Raw genomic sequence first — 18,480 nt, 5'->3', positions numbered from 1 at the left:
GTTGTGTGTGTGGGAGAGTATGATTGTGCATGTAAAAGTGCATAGTAATATGTGTGAAAGAGTTTGGTGGTGTGCATGTGAGATTTTGACATTGTATGTAAGACCAAGTATGAATTATGGCCTAGACGGCCTCTCATATATTTGTGTGTGTGTGTGCAGGTAGAAATCTCTCTCACAAGTGCAACCAGACACTCACAAACATGAAATGATTTAATGTTACTATACACTTTAAACCTATTTAATTAGGTGGCAGCAACAGGGCAGTTATTGCATATCAATGAGCAGCGAGTAGCAGTAAGAGTGTGTGTGTGTGTGTCGGTGTGTGTTTTACTTTCCACGCACAACCTTTCTGGGAGGGGCAAAGAGCATCATTGTGGGTTTTTTTTCTTTCGCACAAGTACATGCGCATACACACACACGTAAACACACACACACACTTGCACACACACACACATTACTTTAGCTCAGTAGGTGGCAAGTCTCCCAGAACCCTTCAGTTTAACTAATGGTTCAGATGTGTGTGTGTGTGTGTGTGTGTGTGTGTGTGTGTGTGTGTGTGTGTGTGTGTGTGTGTGTGTGTGTGTGTGTGTGTGTGTGTGTGTGTGTGTGTGTGTGTTTCCAGGGTATTATCTAATTCCCTGCTCTGTGCACAAGGAAGCATTTTCGCTGTAAGCAGTAAGCAGGTGTTTAAAGTCCAAACGGGTTCTTTGTAGTGAAATGGCAGGTATAGATATAGCAGACAAGCCAACAGAGACAGATTGATTAACTGATGGATGAATAGTTGGTTGGATGGATGGATACTAATACTAAAACTTGGCAATAAACAAGCAAACAGACAGATTGTTTGTGACTTTTGAAGAGATGGCTTAACTTCCCTCTGACTCAATCTAGTTTAGCTATTGAATCCCAATTGAAGCCTGACAGCAATTTCTCCAAAACAGAACGTCTTGAGAGAAACTCTTTAGTGTTTGTTTGGTGACCTTGTCTGGCCTTTGCCTTATGTTCTGCTCCTTACGCTTTAGATTAGACAAAGTTTACCGTTAAGAAATGTATAATAGAATGAACCTGTGAGCAACCTTTGACACTGTATATTGGCCAAAATATAAAGTGCAGCTCAGGGTAAAGGGACTGGGTGGGTTGGGAGTAGTTGATGAGAGGCTTTTCGAAGCAGCAAAGGGTTGAGAATTTAGCATATAAAAGAGCAGGGACTGAGAAACTCCCTGAGAAAGACCAGTGTTTTTCTGATAGGAGGACCTAGTTCTCAAGTGTAAATCTATCCCTTGCTGGCCCTCAACCATAGAGCTTGTGGGAAGTTAAGATATAGCTTTTTTTTACAGACAACTTGAAGCATCTATGCAAATGTGGGTCGCTACTGAATCCAAATTAATGTGTGGCAGATGTTCTCATTATGTCAAAGGGCATTAGAACATAATGTTGTGACATTGGAACAAACCTACAGGGGCTGTATATGTGGTATTCAAACAGAAAGGTATTTTTTTAGAAGTAAGGGTACAGTAGACAGAAGATCACTCCATAATAAAGAGGTATCAAAAAATCACCACGCTAAGGCAGACTGAAAAACATAAAAAGCAAGGTCTAATTACGAGGAGAGACGGCTGGAAAGCTTGGCATGTGAGTTCAAAGACGCAGTGGCAGGAGACAAGGATAATAAATACACAGGGAAGAAAGAACGATAACGAGGGACAGGTGACAGCAGGGATAACGAGGGACAGGTGAAAACAGGACGTGGCAGACAATCGTACACAAAGGCATGAATCGAAAGGGGTGAGTATTAAAATAAAACAGTAATAGATTTACCAAGAATGAGCGAAACATTGAAAAATAACCTAGGTGCCTAGCAGATTTTGACATATGTGGAATGAGTGCAGTGTAAATTTAAGATGTTTATGAGGTGTACGCCATGTTGCAGGTTCCTTGGATAACTATCTGTACAGTTTTTTGGTAGTGTTTTTACGCAGTAGTGTTTCTTGTGGTTTGCAGTTGCGTTGGCGTTGTAACAGGTGGTTAACGTTAAGAAACCGTGGAGGTTAAGTTTAGTTAAAAAATGTATGTATTAAGGTTAAAAAAACCATTATGCTATGGATTAGAAGTACACTGGTAACGCAAACTATGATCAAAAGGCATTTGACATCAGTAGTCACTCATTCTTTAGGTTTCATACAGGACACGAACACCAGTCCCCTGAGTGAAAGTCCTGTTTTAGTTTGACCCATACACCACCCCTCCCACTAGAGCTGGGTTTTGTTTAAAAAATCCCAATGCCAGTACTATAACCACTACACTTAAAGTAATACCGATTCCGATAGAGTCACTGCTATCAGATTGGGCTGGTTTTCACCCCAATGGGTTACTTTTTTATTAAGTTAGATAGCGCTGGGCCCTTGGATGAAATTTGGTTGATATGAGTTGTATTCAATCCTCGAATGCGATGACAGAGGACCTTCTTACCTTGGCTTCATTACCATTGACATTGACATGGGAATTTGTGTATTTGGTTGTCTTACTTCACTCTTTGTGGGTTGAAATATCCTACTCATCTTATCTTTGTTTATTTGATACAGATTTTAAGCATAATATGCTTATGATGTGTTTTATATGACGTATGTAATGGTTTTACAATTTTACACAGGTTTCTGGCAAAGTTATGATTTGGACTGGTCGTCTAATTAATTGGGTGGGTTTTAGGCTGTGATTGAGCGGAAAACTGGCAATATGATCTGGCAACACTTAATTAATTACCTTGTTTTGATACCATTCCATCCATCCATCCATTTTCCGTAACCTGCTTATCCAGTTAAGGGTCGCTGGGGTGCTGGAGCCGATCCCAGCTGTCAATGGGTGAAGGCAGGGTTCACCCTGGACAGGTCGCCAGTCTGTCGCAGGGCTGACATATAGAGACAAACAACCATTCACACTCACATCCACACCTACGGGCAATTTAGAGTCTTCAATGCACCTAAGCTGCATGTCTTTGGACTGTGGGAGGAAGCCGGAGAACCCGGAGAGAACCCACGCTGACACAGGGAGAACATGCAAACTCCACACAGAAGGGAATTGAACCCGGGCCCCTCTTGCTGTGAGGCGACGGTGCTAACCACTACACCACCGTGCAGCCCTGTTTTGATACCAATTATCTGAATGGAAGCTGTTTGTCCCACTGTGTGCATGCCTATAAATCAGTATTAAGACACCTAGGGTCACTGCTCTATCGCTGGTATTTGATTTTCTTATTGTTGTAAAATAAGTGAAGTTAAGTTCTATTTCATGATCATTTTGTCTAATCTCTCTATTTCGGGTTGTGTAGCTGTGTTAATTACCAAAAGCTTCACATACCCAACAGTGAATTTAGGCCAAGGGGCAGTGGGGATGGAATGTGAATTGTAATAACTCAGAGATGTTTTTTGGTAAAAAATCACACAGGTACACATCGTAAGCCTGAGATTTTCTTTTCAATTAGATGCAGGTAAATTCATTAGTAGACTATACTGATTAGGATATTGGAGCAATAATATCCTCCCAATCTATCCAGGGAGATGAATGATAGGGCTATGCTGACTATGAGGAGAGATATTGGAGGTTTTAATGTCCCCTCATAAATAACGCTGGCAGTGACATAAGGAGGCCAGTAGGATGAAAGGCTAAGATCTATGGGTAGGTCTATGGAGTTAAGGATCGGGTTCATAGGAAGGTTTTGCTGTGAAATCAACAATAATTTTGTATTTATTTCAAATAGGGACTATGTTGTATATGTTAATTACCGCAAAAAAAACAAAAAACAGTACCAGAAACTAATTAGAATCAGTTTTCACACTTTCCCCACAATGAATCATCCGTTCAAGGAAAGATCAATACCAAGCCATTACGAGTTTGTTTGATAAGTCCACTGGCTCATGATTCTGCCAGTCCCTGCAGTTTTACCATAAAGCAAGGCTTGCAAGTTTCTTGCACATATAAAAATTAAAATAACATCACAAGTATTTAGACTGTGGATTTCAGAGTAAAAAAAAGAAATCTGAAGAGAGAGGAGTGATGAAAGAGAGCAGAGTGACAACAAAGCTGGGATTTCCCAGTTCGTCGAAAGCAGCAGATGTCTGTATTTATGTAAGAGAGCAGGCAGCTGCACTTCCGGGCAAATTTCTGCCTGTTTATTTACATGAGGAACAAAGAGGGGGTTACAGATTTATGGTGATCACAGTGCAGAAGTGCTGCAGCTGAGAATAAATCCTCCAATCCTCCTTAGGGATGAGAGGAGGTGAGAGTCTGATGCCCCTGTGGACTGCATTACCATTTATTTTCCCTGAAACAGGACTTCTAAAACTGAAATAAAACACATAGTATTGCTTCTGTTGGTGCTTTTGTTGCAGCAATAATCCTTCCATACGCAATAAGCAGATGAATATTGATTCATTTATTTGCATATCCACTGGGTAGAGTGATTAATGGAATTAGTGAAATTAACCAATAGATTAATCTAATGGACTTTTAGTGCAAAGTTTGTGGAAAAGTTGTAAAGTCAATTAAACAGAGAAGCTGAGGGCATTTTAAGTGTGTGTAGTTCTGCGTGTGTGAGTGCAAGACATATCGATTCCCTGGGTGACTGGTATGTTGGATACAGTATATGCCGAGGTATACTGAAGCGGATCTGACAGCTCAGTATTACAGGGGCGACTGTGTCAACTTTGAAACGTATCAACTCTGATCTTCTGGCTCACTATAATCCTGTAAGTGCAATGCACTGCATGTGTAGAGTGCAGTAGGTTTGCACCGGTCTCATCATAATGGAACTGATGGAGCCATTCAGGGGGTTATGCCTGCAGCCAATTACCTACAAATCAAACATATTTATCATATTTTATTACGGTCAACAGTGTTCTATAGCATACAATATTTTTAAGAATAAAATGTCCAACCTTTCAGAAAGATTTTTTTAGTGAGGGTATTAAAGTAACTGCTTGACTCAGTTTAGTTAGCTTCATTTAACATTTTTCTCCGCTACTTTGGTTTGTTTTTGGCCAAACAAACTTTCGAGGGAAATATCTGGCTCTTTAGTTCCTAAATGCTCCACCTTGTTCACAAGCCAGACGCTAACTTGTCCGTCTTCAGGAGGTGATGTAGTATAAAGAGGGACAAAGTCTGCAAAGCAACGCCACGTGTGTAAGTTACCTAACCTAAACCAACAAGTAGTTTAGTTAACTTAATTTAACCAAGTTGTTTTAACATATCAATTTTAACCTGATCCATGATCAGGCTCACTGATCACTAGTGTTGCTGGACATTCCTACAAGGAAGCTCAAAAAAGGAATAATAACTCTTCGTAGGAGTTTGTCACTGAAAACTGCTTCCTGCGTCAGGAAACGATGCTGACAAGAGACGCAAGGCAATAAAGTTGTGCTTTCAAACTTACACAAATAGAACCTAAAAAAAAATAAAGGTAATGGATTTTTTACTATGGATTAGCTATCTCAAGCTTATTCAGAAGTTCTCAGAGTGATTTAACATACTGAAATAAAGAAAAAAACAACCGTAACAACCTTAAAAAGTCTTTAAGTATGGTCCTTATATTGTTGTTCTCTTCTGAAGGCCAATTTGAAACATCACTGACAGAAAGCCTATTTCCCAAACTACAAGGCAAGCACTCAGGCTCTTATGCAATACAAACTATAGTTGGGATCCATTTTTTTATTTCACAAACCAAGTAATGAAAAATGTTGAACTACTGTCAAAATACTACAGAAATGTATTTTGAAAATACACAGAGCATAATCAAGCTTCTGATTTTTGTTTAGTTCTTGAGCATTTAAGCCATTAGGTGGATGGTTTTCATCACCACTAGGAGACCACACTAGTTTCCTCACTGGCCCAGGTAGAAATCACACACCATTGCTGTTCTCTACCCATTGATCCGTCCAGTCCTCATCAATCAACTGATTCATGAATTCATGAATTGCAAAGCAGAGATTAGAATTAAATCACATGTAATTGACCAGGCACAGTATGTTGAAGGCCCAGTTGAGTTTCTTCAGGTTTTAGGTGTGTGTTGCTTAAATAAAAATAGAATGCGTATGAAATGGATTTAGTGTATTTCTTATGATGTGTATAATGATATTCATGGGAAGTGGAGGCCGAAACCCATTATATCCTGCTGTCTGTATTTGTTCTCGAGGAACAAATGGAATTATTTGACAGAAAGTAACTCTGCTTTTGGATTTATAACCTTTCTGTCTTTCTTTCTTTCTTTTTTTTCTTCTATTCTCCGCTCTACTGCATCTGTTTCTCCTTCCTGGCGCCCCATAAAATCTCCCCCCCTTCTTTATCAATGTTGCACCTATCCTATCCTCCTCCTCTATCATCCTTACATTGTCCTTATTTTGCCATTTCTCCATTCTATTTCTACCTTTCACCTTTCTCGCAATCTACCCTTAATTCCAAAAACAATCCTATAATGTCTTTCCCCTATCTGTCTGCCCTCTATGAAATCCAACTGACCCTCAACAACTTTTGTCCTCCGATCACTGCTTCTTTATCACGCCCATCAACCTTACATTTTCATCCCCTCTATTTCCTCCTGTTTGTTTTTTTAACTGTCATTAATCTCTATCCCATCTCTCCAATCCCATATGCGTCATATCTCCTCCATTCTTTTTCAATCTCTTAATCTTACTTACCCTCTCCGCTTGTATGTTGATTCCCTTCTTTTCCCTTTTCCCAAACCGATTGTCCATTCACCCGTTACCCTTTAACTATCTCCCCACAGAATCCTCTCCATTTCCAACTGGCGATGCGGACCGTGGAGGCCCCACCATCCCTTCTCCTCGCTACCCTGCTGATGATGAACGGCTGGTGGGACATCAGTATTTTGCTCTGTCAGGAATGGGACATTAGCGACTTCCTCCTCCTCATCAACAACAACACCCGCTTCCACTTGGGCACTCTTGTCAATCTGACAACCACCGCCTCAACTTTGTCATTGTCCTCATCTCCATCATTACACTCAGGAGCGGCATCAGGTGTGGCGACAGGAGCAGAGGCATCTTCATCGTCATCGTCTTTGCCTTACTTCTCCACCGCTGCGTCCTCCTCCTCTGCTTCTACGTCCACATCCTCCGCCAAATTAGACCAGCAGCAAGCTCTCATGCGGCAGCTGGAGGCCCTGAGGGAACCTTCGTCCACGAGGGGAGTGGTGACATTTGGGTGCGAGATCCGCGAAGTGCGGCGTTTGTGGACGCTGGCCAGTAGGATGACGCTCCCGGACTTTCACTGGGTTTTGGGGGACAGCCAGAATGTGGCCGAGCTGAGAACAGAGGGGCTGCCACTGGGGCTACTGGCCCACGGGGTCATGGAGTCCCCTTCTATGGATCACTACGTCCACGACTCATTGGAGCTGGTGGCGCGGGCTGTGGGCAGTGCAGCACGACAGAATCCCGCTCTGGCACTCATACCTGGGACTACTAACTGTATGGATATACAACAGAGCAACAGCAGCTCAGGGGAATACTTGTCAAGGTAGGGGATCATTTGAATACTAAAGTCACAATTGCACCCACACACTCACATAAAATCAAATGCACTGATGACAAACTGAGATTGGGTGCTGTTGTCAATGATATTATGATGTTGATGATGTTCCCGCAACATAAAAAGGATTGTTTCAGCAACATGAAATACCATTTCTACATGGCTGTTAAGAAAAACAAACACAATGTTTCGGCAGTATGAACAATATTGGTATAGTAATAGAATAGTGATAGCTTCAAGGCTAGATAGGTGTTTTCTTATGTCTTCTGCTTTTTTGTACAAATCATACAGACTTTAGATCAAGGTTAAACATTTTTCAAACCATGCAGTTGTGTTTTAGAATTTTGTATGCACTTATTTCTGTATCCAAGGAGTCTTTTCGTTTCCACTCATTTCTGTATGGTTTACAAAACCTTTGGAGATTCAAACCTGGCCATTTTGAGACCGCAGGAACATGCTTTCAAAAAAATTCTGACATATACCTTTTAAGTTGATATAGCTTCCCCTCCTCCCATACATAGTGAATACCTGTTATTTGACTATGAAAAATGTACAAGTTGCAATTCAATTTCACTGACTGACCTAGAAGAAAAACATTTTAGGTGTTTTTATAGCTTCATAGAGAAGCTCTTGCTTGTTTTTTTTTACTGTCCAAAACATGGCAAATTTTCACATTTAAATGTATGAACTTACTCATTGTTAACCACGTCTAGTGGCCTAATTCTCTTCAGTTGCTACCCCAGGGTGTTTCTCAGTGTATGCCTTCACATTCCAGGCAATAGAGCTCATTTAGAGGATCAGGCATTGCGAGGTACTTGCTAACGATGTCTGTCTGCTGTAAGGAGTTGGAAACATACAGTCTGTTTTTAGAGCAATTTCTCTGAAAACAGCTGCTGGCCGCATTCAAAAACCTGGGTCGTCTCCACCCAACAGCCCTCATTCTACTTCCCACCCATCGTACCCTCTCTCTCCACCGTACTGTTCACGGTGTGTGATTCAGCTTATTGTTTCTACATGGTCTTCGTTGTGGTAGACTGTACATCTCTTCCATCATGCAACAGTCCATCTGCATCGTCTATCTGGAATTCGCCACAGAAACACACATTCATACATATCTACTAAGTGGATGTATGCTCAAGTAAGCAGCATTTTCGAACGCACTCTAGATACAATCAATAATTGGAGCAGTGTTAAATTGTATCAAGCAGCTGGACTTTGCATCAAATGATGCCTTTATTTTGATACCAAATTTGTCCTGCGTGTTTGGTAGATATGGTCTAAAATGCTTCCAGACACTCATCCACAGTCATGTGAGGGCCCAGATTGTGAAGAACGTAACCGCTGGACCCACTTTCCACATACATCTTGTATTGATGTGAGTTTGTTACAAAGTGTATGACAAAAGATAAAACATAGAATGTCTTCAGAGACATGATGACTGGAAATCTTGGCCTTCCAGTATCAGGATTCCAAAAGCTTGCTGGTGCTTCCCCTTTTGACACTCCTCTGCCAAACTGAGCAACCCAATCTAGGCTTGCAAGTGGGTGATATTCAGGTCATCTGTCAGCTGTTCATGTTGGTAGACAGAACATGACATCTTTCTATTTTTATAAGGTATTGTATCTTGTCTGGTAGGCTAAGAGAGCAGAATCAGATTGTGGTGTCTCATTCCCATCAGAGAAGGACGCAAGCTACTTGCTAACTTTGTCTGTCTGCTGTGATGATTGGCTAGGTTGCATACAGCAGGTTTTTTTTAGAGCCATTTCGCTGATATCAGCTACCAGCCGCATTCAAAAACCTGGGTCGTCTGCACCCAACAGACCTGATTCTGCGTCCTACCCATCACAACATATCTCTCCACGATGTTGTTCACATATTGGATTCAGCTTATTGTTTCTACTTTGTCCTGTCTATAATCCTTTCTTTGTGGGAGAATGTACTTCTCGAACATCGTGCAGATGTTTAATCACAGTTCAGCTGCTACGTCAGTCTGGAATATTGCCACAGAAACACACTCATACTCATCTGTAAAGGTGCAAGTATGCAAAAGCGTGCAGCACATTTGAATGCACACTATATTCATTCAAAAAACTGCAGCAGTGTGTTAAAATGATAAAGTGTGATGATTTGCATTTAGCAGCAGCGCCGTAATCTGCAGCTGGGCCACTCTGCTTTATAGTGCTTCAGTAAGATATGAGCGATGAAGAGTGTGTGATCACACACCAGTGCATTACCATAATAGTATGACCTTTTCTACGGAGATTCTCCTCAAAACATCTGAATCAGCAGAATGATCTCCCAAGGATGAGAAGTGGTTGAACGTGAGGAGCCTGTAGAGGCCGAAGGAGATTTCTGATTGCGTCTTTTATTTCTTTCGTTCATTTTAAGCTGTTGTTAAGTGTTGATTAACCTGCCAGTGTTTTCCATATACAACAGAAGAACACGTGTTAGAAGACCTTTTACCAAGTTTGTAGGAGCGCTGTTGTTGACCCTGTGAAGGCAAGGGATTTAATCGAAGAGGATTCGTTTCCTAAACTTTGTCTAATTCAAGCTGTTTCACACACCTGAGATTTGGAAAAGTCAGCCATATAAAACGATATAAATTAGATAGCAATATATGATATACTGCAAACAACTAGAGGTGCTGGCGAAAAAGGAAAGGATGTAGGTTTGTATGTTACTGGCACTGATAAAAAAAAAAAGCCAATTTTGTTCTCAGAAATTTTTCCTCTTTTTAGTAATTCAGTTTTTGAATAGCCGTGGGATTGTTTGTACATCACCAACCCATCCTTGCTGCAGGGATTAATAGATGTTGACTTTTTGTTCTTTTTCCAATTTCCGTATGTCTCTCCAGGTTACAAAGATTGGCGATGAATTGAATCAGTTTTGTGATCATCATCTATAACCATTATCTTCTGTTGCGCAGTCTAACAATTGTATTGATTTTCCTTTTCTATTTGAAATTAACTTTAATCTTATTGTGGAGGCAGCGTTGTTTAGTTGCCAGATACAATGACCTGTCACCTGTTTTTTTTTTCCAGACCGAACTTATTCCCAGGGCGTCAAATACAGCCGCTTTGTCGTGGCCCTCGGCGCTTGATATTGACGCAAAAGACAAAATTCAAATCCAAATTTACTAACCTACCTAGTGTACATATGTTTTACTTAGGGTACGGGTAATCTACTTACTTTAAACCCAACCGAGATTTTTTTTTTCTAAAACTCAGTGATTCTATTGCCTAAACCGAAACAAGTGTTTAAGGAATTCACATCTAACAGGATGACAGTTGCTTTTTTACCTGTATCAGTCAGATTCAGCCTTAGAGTGTTGGTATTGTACTCACCAAGAAACTAGAAAGAAGAAACTAATGTTTTTGTTGTCTCCAATATACTTTTTTTATACTAATTCATCTATGTACACTGTTTTTTAGTAAGCACGTACCATGTCTGTTACATTAAGTCATGATATTCCACACATAACTCAAAGGTTGTAGACTGCCCGAGGTAGTGTGAAATATACAAACCACTTGAGTGCGTAGCTAAAGGTTAGAGTTGACTTTCCTCAAGTTGGAACAAGCTGATATTTTCACATATATTTTGAAAGCAAATTTTATTTTTGCTTCAGGGCTGACATTTAGACACAGGAGAAGTGCTCTGATACATTAAAGGTTGATATCATTCTAGAATATTACTATCTTTATTAACTCTGAGTTCAGCTGGGATCTTGAGATCAGACAGAATCCACATGATGAGTTAGCTTAAACACAGTGCATTTGCATATGTAGTAGTGATGTTAGTGCCCCTGTTTCACTTGTTTAAAAAAAAGTTTGTATTTAAATCTGTCTGTGGACAGATTTTATAAATCCCAGCGTCACAACTAGGGGTAGGAATCACAGAACACTCAAATATTCGCAAATAATACCGATGGTTACACGACAGCGATGGTATCACGATACAGCTATTCTAGGATACTCGATACATTGCAAGACAATCATCTACTATTCAGGATTATATTTGAACAAATTATGATAAAGTCATTATGTTTCATCACTGTGATAAAACAAACCACATGCCATATTTGTTGGGTTGACTGTAATTGTTAAAATACATATTGAATATGGTCTCTAGTTAGACACTACAATTAAAAAATCCTTAATCTAGAACCCCCCCAGCTCAGTGTTTATGTCTCATACATGTTGTTTATGCCTTTCTCTTTTGCAGGGCTTGTAATAATCTGACCAAGATATGGCTGATTTAAGACAATAACATTTTGTCACAGAGAATGGATGTTTCTCAAACACTGATTAGCTTTAATCTAAACCACCACCCTGTAGTTAAAGGCTATTGCATTGTGCAAGAAAGTAAATGAAATCAGCGACATTATTATTAGACTCATAAGGAAAGGAAAGAATGAAAAGACTGAAAAAAAGAAACACTTCTTGGACACCATGAAGTGCTTTTTTTTTTTCTGGAAGTGAAATGTAGGGCACTTTAAAAAATATATCCCCTCCTGGATCTTTTTAGAATAGTAATGTAAAAATCACTGCCATTACATTGTAGAAAAATCTAATTGGTCAGTCATGTGAAACATACAAAACTTCCTTCCAATTTGTTTCTTTTCATCATCAGTTTCCTATTTATCTCTTCTTTTCACAGGTTGTGTATATGTACAAGTTGTGACCAGTACGCAAAAGATGATTAGAAGGTAAAATTCCAATCCCAATTATTTACAGATAAAATAAAATTCTGTTTATTTCCTTTTTATCCCAAAGATTTATCTTGCTACCTCCACGTTTTGAACCCTTGTCTTACACCCTTCAAAGTCCTGCTGTCACTTTCAGTGATTTCTGAACTTTCTGTTGCAGTGAGGGGACTGCCTCCGGTTTGGCAATAGAGCTGTGGTATCAGGTGCTTTGTGAAGGAGCTGTGCTGGCAGGAAGTGTTGTCAGTAGGGTAGAAGCCAGAAAGCATTAGACAGATGAGCAACAGAAACACAATTTGATTAGCATTGGGGACCCCTTGAAAGCCTCAACAGCAAAATTTGGGGGATTGGCTGAAATCTTTTTTTTTTTTTTTTTTTTTTTTTTTTTTAAATGTCTCCAGCAATTGTCAAAAAAAGAAGTATTTTAAAAACTCAGGCTACCATGTCCAGCATTATTCATTGTTCAATTCGAAACAGGTATTCACAAATATTATCAGTGAGTGCGTGAACAGGTTTTCCGCCGTAAATGACACAGCCAGCGAGACCCACAACAGGTTGTGTGAGGAGAGCCTGTCTTTCCTGCTGTTTGTGGACCTAAACAGACCCCCTTTGGACAAGTTTGATCTAGTGCCGTTTGTGAGACGCTGGATTAAAGCAGGACATTGTCTTTCTTTGTCTTAGTTAACAGGACACCAGGACGGCAATGAGAAGGAGCCAAGTGTGTGTGTCGTCTTTAAGTGTGTGCGTGTGTGTTGGAGAGAAAGAATGTGAATGACTTCAGCACTACACTGGAACACTAATTACAGGGGACCCCTTTGATTGCCGCCGGCTTTTTTTGCACACTGAACAAGCCCTAATTAATTTGTGCAACACTTACATGACAACTGCACAACGATGGATGACAAGTTGAAGAAAAAAAGCATGAATACAATATAATTTGGTCAGATATTTACCCAGATGTTTTCCTCAAGGCTATTTGAAAAAACAGGTGAGCAGGTGTCAGATAAGGGACGGATATGTAATGGATTAGGAGGTTACTGGGGATTTTCAAATACAAACAGAGAGTAATTTGAGGTCAAAAAGTGCTATTTAATAAATATATGTCGGATGCATGTATGTGCTGTATGTGTATGTATGTAGGTTTGTCAGTATGTATATACTGTGTGTAAGTATATATGTGTGTATGGATATGTATGTGTACATGTGTGTATGTATGCATATGTATGTATGTATTATGTATGTATGTATGTATGGTTATGTTTGTATTTGTGTCTGTGTGTGTGTGTGTGTGTGTGTGTGTGTGTGTGTGTGTGTGTGTGTGTGTGTGTGTGTGTGTGTGTGTGTGTGTGTGTGTGTGTGTGTGTGTGGTGTGTGTGTGTTTGAATTTATGCAAGTGTGCACAGAAAACTGAGCTGAAATTGCTTTACGATAAGGAGAGTTAATCAGACAGTTGCAGTATCATGTTAAAATCATGTATACAAGTGACCTGAGTGTATGGCAATTGGATTCTTATAATTCCTAACTGAAAATGGTTTTAAAGGAATCTTTGCAATTCTTTCATTTGAGAAAGCATTAACATGTTTTATACAATTTCCTCTATATGATTAGAATATTTATAGACTGAAAATACTGACATTAATCATTTATGGTATGAATAAAAAATGAAACAAAACGTATCTTATAATGTAGAAAGATTACCATTCCAATTTGATAATCAGATGTTTGAATATGTTTAATTTCAAATAGGGTTGACAAGCTACCACTGGATTGTCTGCTTTGTTAAAGGATTTATTCATTATTACTTTTACTCCCATTTTCTCTCCATTTGCTTGTTCAGGCTTCTATTGAGCTGTTCCATGGATACACTCTGATGGTCACACACCAGATATGTATTATCCATCCATCCATCCATCTTCCATAACCGCTTATCCAGTTAAGGGTCGCAGGGGTGCTGGAGCCGATCCCAGCTGTCAATGGGCGAAGGCAGGGTACACCCTGGACAGGTCGCCAGCCTATCACAGGGCTGACATATATAGACAGACAACCACTCACGCTCACATTCACACCTACGGGCAATTTCAGAGTCATCAATGAACCTAACCTGCATGTCTTTGGACTGTGGGAGGAAGCCGGAGAACCCAGAGAGAACCCACGCTGACACGGGGAGAACATGCAAACTCCACACAGAAGGTTGTCCAGCCCGGGAATTGAACCCAGGCCCCTCTTGCTGTGAGGCGACAGTGCTAACCACTACACCACCGTGCAGCCCTATGTATTATCAATTATTATTAATTATATTATTATTATTATTATTATTACTTGTATTATTATTAATAATAATAATCAGAAATATAATAATAGCAACCAATTGATTGGTTCCATTTGCTAAGCATCCAAGATCTACACTTTTGGCCATCCATTGAGTTGGTCATATCACTTACCATTGTATTTATATGCAAAGACTAAAAATTAGGACTATATACTACTACTATACAAACCAGGTCAAATATGTCCTACCTTTCAAAAGAAATGTAGAAGTACCTGTTATACAAGGAGTATAAAAAATCTAAACAAGATCAAACATAGATATTCATGCCATCAAGATGATGAATCCAATTTGTAGCCTAGTCCTTTACTCAAGTTCCACCAACATTAAAACCTGCACACATAGTATTGTATGTAATAGGCAATCCTGGAACCCATTGGCTATATGTTTGGGCTAAGGATAAGCCCATGGGGGCAAGAGGCTATACCTCTGGGGATTCTGATGTAGAAACAGGATATATGAGCCCAAAAAGGCCTTTTCTGAACAATGCTTATTGTGTACAGTCCAATAAGCAATTTGAGATTCAAGACTGGAGTTGGAGTTGAGAGACTATGATTACAACTGGATTGGAGCAGCTAGTTTCCAAATAAATGGTAAACCAGGAAAAATCTAAAACAGCGTCAGAGATTGCATTTTGGCCTGTGTGTTCCATCTCTCTCGCTCTCCACCTGGACTGTTATCCTGCACTCAACCACAGTTTGCTCGAACGTGATTGGTCAATAGAACTCTACTCGACTACAAACGGAAACCAGAATCCTTCCGAGACCTAAATCGTGTCATTTTGCCGACAGATTATGAATGCAAACTCTGTTGATAAAGTATAAAAAGCTCTGAAGGACTCCAAATTATTAACATTTCACATTTTTGTTGTATTTCAACATTTCTACCAGATACAAATCAGTGAGCAGGTGTCTGTATTATACAATTAAGCTCCTTCTAAAAAGACCAATATGTTGCTATTTTAAAATATCTGTACAGTGTACTGTGTAAAAGCCTATGAGAGGCCCCGATTAGGTTTGTCCACCAGTTCAAAGCTGAGGGGAGGAGATTTACTGGGGAGGTGGCCACAGATGTGATAAGGAAGCAGGGAAGAGAAAAATGCTGTGCAGAAAAAGAAAGAGATGGACCTAAATAACCCCTGGAGATGCAGATACAGATAGACTACAGGGGCAAAAGCTCTGTATTATAACAGATATGATATTGGCACAATAAATATCAGCAGCTTATCTTATTCATTTATTTTTCTCACCAGAGACAATCCTTCATGATAAAAAAACATTCAAAGTAATGCATGCCCACCAAAGCCAAGAATAGTACCCTGATGTGCCAGCCAGCTGAGCTGTAAAGATATATAAATTATATATAATTAATGTCCCCTTTGAGGTTTGCATTCCCTGAACCAATGTAAGTAAACACCCTCTGCTTGCTTCAGGGAAGGATTGGTTTACCAAGGAGTGATGCTCCTTCTATGCTTCAGAACATTCTGCGGCATGAGCATATATCTTTTGTTTTAAAGAACAAGATGTTTTGACACTTGAATTTTTTTTTTTTAATGTTGTTGATTGGTATTTTGTTAGTGATATGAGATATGGAAATTGAAGTGCATTTCCATCAGTTCAGCTTCAAAGATTCAGCTTGCCTTTTTTCTGCTCACTCTCCATCATGGCTGCTGATGTGAACATGAGCACAGCTCTGTGGTTGTACGCTGCCTCATGCTCAAAATCATTTTTTTAGGTGATTAATGAGGAAAAAAGAGGAGGCGGGCATGACATTAAGTTAGTGTCGCTGGGTTATAGATGTGATTCACCTAGACGTCACTCGTCGACTCCTCTGCTTCAAATGCCATCATTTTTTCATTCATGGAGAGGAAATGAATCATGTCGCATTGTATAAAAAGTTATGGCAGCGGAGGAGCAGCCGTAGCAGTTCTGGATGTAGAGGAAGTCAATGTCTTGCATAACAGTCATCAAATCTGAAAAGAGACCCCTGAAAATGAATCCAACGTGGACCTGTCCTTGAGTCATCGACTTGCTGGACTAAATCTTTTTGATATAGGTACTTGAGGACTATACGGCTCCGTTCACACCGCAAGCTTCAGGGCTCAATTCTGATTTATCGCTCGGATCAGTTTTTGTTTTTTTTGTTTGGCTGTTTAAATGTTTGATTCATTCTGGCTTTTTGTGGACCAATGTCTGTTGTTTTTGTACAGAGATGATGCAGAGTGAGAGCCAGTTGTGGTGGGATCGTGATATGAATGTATTCACTGGAACAGATTTCATCCAAGAGTCAAAGGCCACTTTCAACTTGAACCACTTTTAACATCTTTCAATGCCTCTCCACAATATCAAGAGTGACAGAAAAAGTTGGGCAACTTCCGTAATGACTGTTCAGACTGAAATCATATTGCAAAAATCTGATTAGTACCTGATTTAGGACTTAAACTTCTATGGTTTGGAAAACATTTCATTCACAATCACATTATTCTTTAAAAGGCTTTTCAAGGCTCAGTTTCATGTCAACATGTTTTCACCCAAATGCATCAAATACCGCAGCTGAGTTGGTGCTCCTAAGCTTCAAACCATCACCCTCTATGTACCCCTCTAGCCTCTTGGACTTGGACGTGTCAGTGACGGAATTTTTTTCAAATAAATTCTGTTTTCACAGTTAGTTAGGTTAAGACAATGAAACCACTTTTGGAAATTGAGTGTGATTGATGTTTACTTGACTGACAAATGAATCACGTGACTACTGAGTGGCTAATGACGGACATGACAAAAATTTCAATTTTTGCTTTAGGTTTCGCACGGGACAAGAACAGCAGTCTCCTGCATGAAAGTCCTGTACACGTACATAAGTGTTAATTACAAATGTACTTGGCATCAAAATGAATGATGCCAAATGTGCCGTGCAAATGATTTAACAGGAAATGACATCCCTATTGCTGCTGCTGCTACTTCCTCTGGACTGTGAAGGTGATGCAATGTGCATGTTTTGGTTTCAAGACCATACATGAGTTCACAAACATCAAGAGTCCTCACAGGAACAGCAGTCCTGTGGGTGGGTCAGTTCAACAACTGTAAACTGATCTGAGGAATGTAGAGGAATGTAATTGTTCATTAACAAGTGAAGCCAATAAGAAATCAAGCCCGGTTGTAATGAGCAGCCTGGAGTTCTGCTTATATGAATGGAGTGGCATGTTTTCTATTCATGCATGACACAAAAATGGTCCATCAAATCCCTTGAAGAGAAATACTTGAGAAAAAAACACTTGTACACTCATACATGTTGGCGCGAGTGAGAGAGAGCATCTTTGACTTTCCAAGAAGCAGCTTTCTGCTGCAGGAAGAATCTTGAAATGTATCTCCTTTCATACAACTCCCCATCTGCTGACATACCCTGCTAGTATTAGTTTAAAAACGTCCTGTAACTTCACCTTCCAACAGTTTAACACACTAAAATCGTATTGATGTCTTGACTTAAAACTTAATACTGACTTTCATAATATGTGCCCTTTTAACATGCAACACCCTCTGCACTGTCAGGAATGTGCAAGAGTCACATTCATTATATACAACGAGGAAACAGTCACAGTCCCCAGGTAGATTAACAGCTACAAGCTGCAGTGAAGACCCTGACCTTCAGACTGATTACTTGAGCTGTCAGGTTGCCTTAACACCAGCTAAAGATGTAGGAAAGTAGACATGGTGGTGGAAAAAGGGATTTCTTTTTTTATTTTACAGTGAGCAAGGTGACACGAGAGATATTCTGGTAAAGGTCACGTCTTTAACATCATTACCACATGAAGGCGTATTGAAGACGTGTGCATCTCCTTGCACAGAACGGATGCCTGCATTCTTTTTCTACATCCAAACATATCCATTCCAGTGGACAAGTGTGTTTGTGTGTGTGTGTGTGT

General features: G+C 39.8%; 1 protein-coding gene across 1 annotated transcript in view; it reads left to right on the top strand.

The window, feature by feature from the left end:
- Positions 1-18,480, top strand: part of grin3a (glutamate receptor, ionotropic, N-methyl-D-aspartate 3A) — a 44,619-nt gene that overhangs the window by 4,227 nt on the left and 21,912 nt on the right. Inside the window, exon 2 of the mRNA XM_054612909.1 lies at positions 6,776-7,524. Within this exon, the coding sequence (XP_054468884.1) occupies positions 6,776-7,524 (749 nt within the window). The remainder of the gene's footprint in view (positions 1-6,775; positions 7,525-18,480) is intronic.

This window comes from Anoplopoma fimbria, chromosome 14 (assembly GCF_027596085.1).
Source record: "Anoplopoma fimbria isolate UVic2021 breed Golden Eagle Sablefish chromosome 14, Afim_UVic_2022, whole genome shotgun sequence".
Classification (NCBI taxonomy): Eukaryota; Metazoa; Chordata; class Actinopteri; order Perciformes; family Anoplopomatidae; genus Anoplopoma; species Anoplopoma fimbria.
Note: the sequence above shows the minus strand (reverse complement) of the source record. Positions and strands in the feature narration are given on the sequence as shown.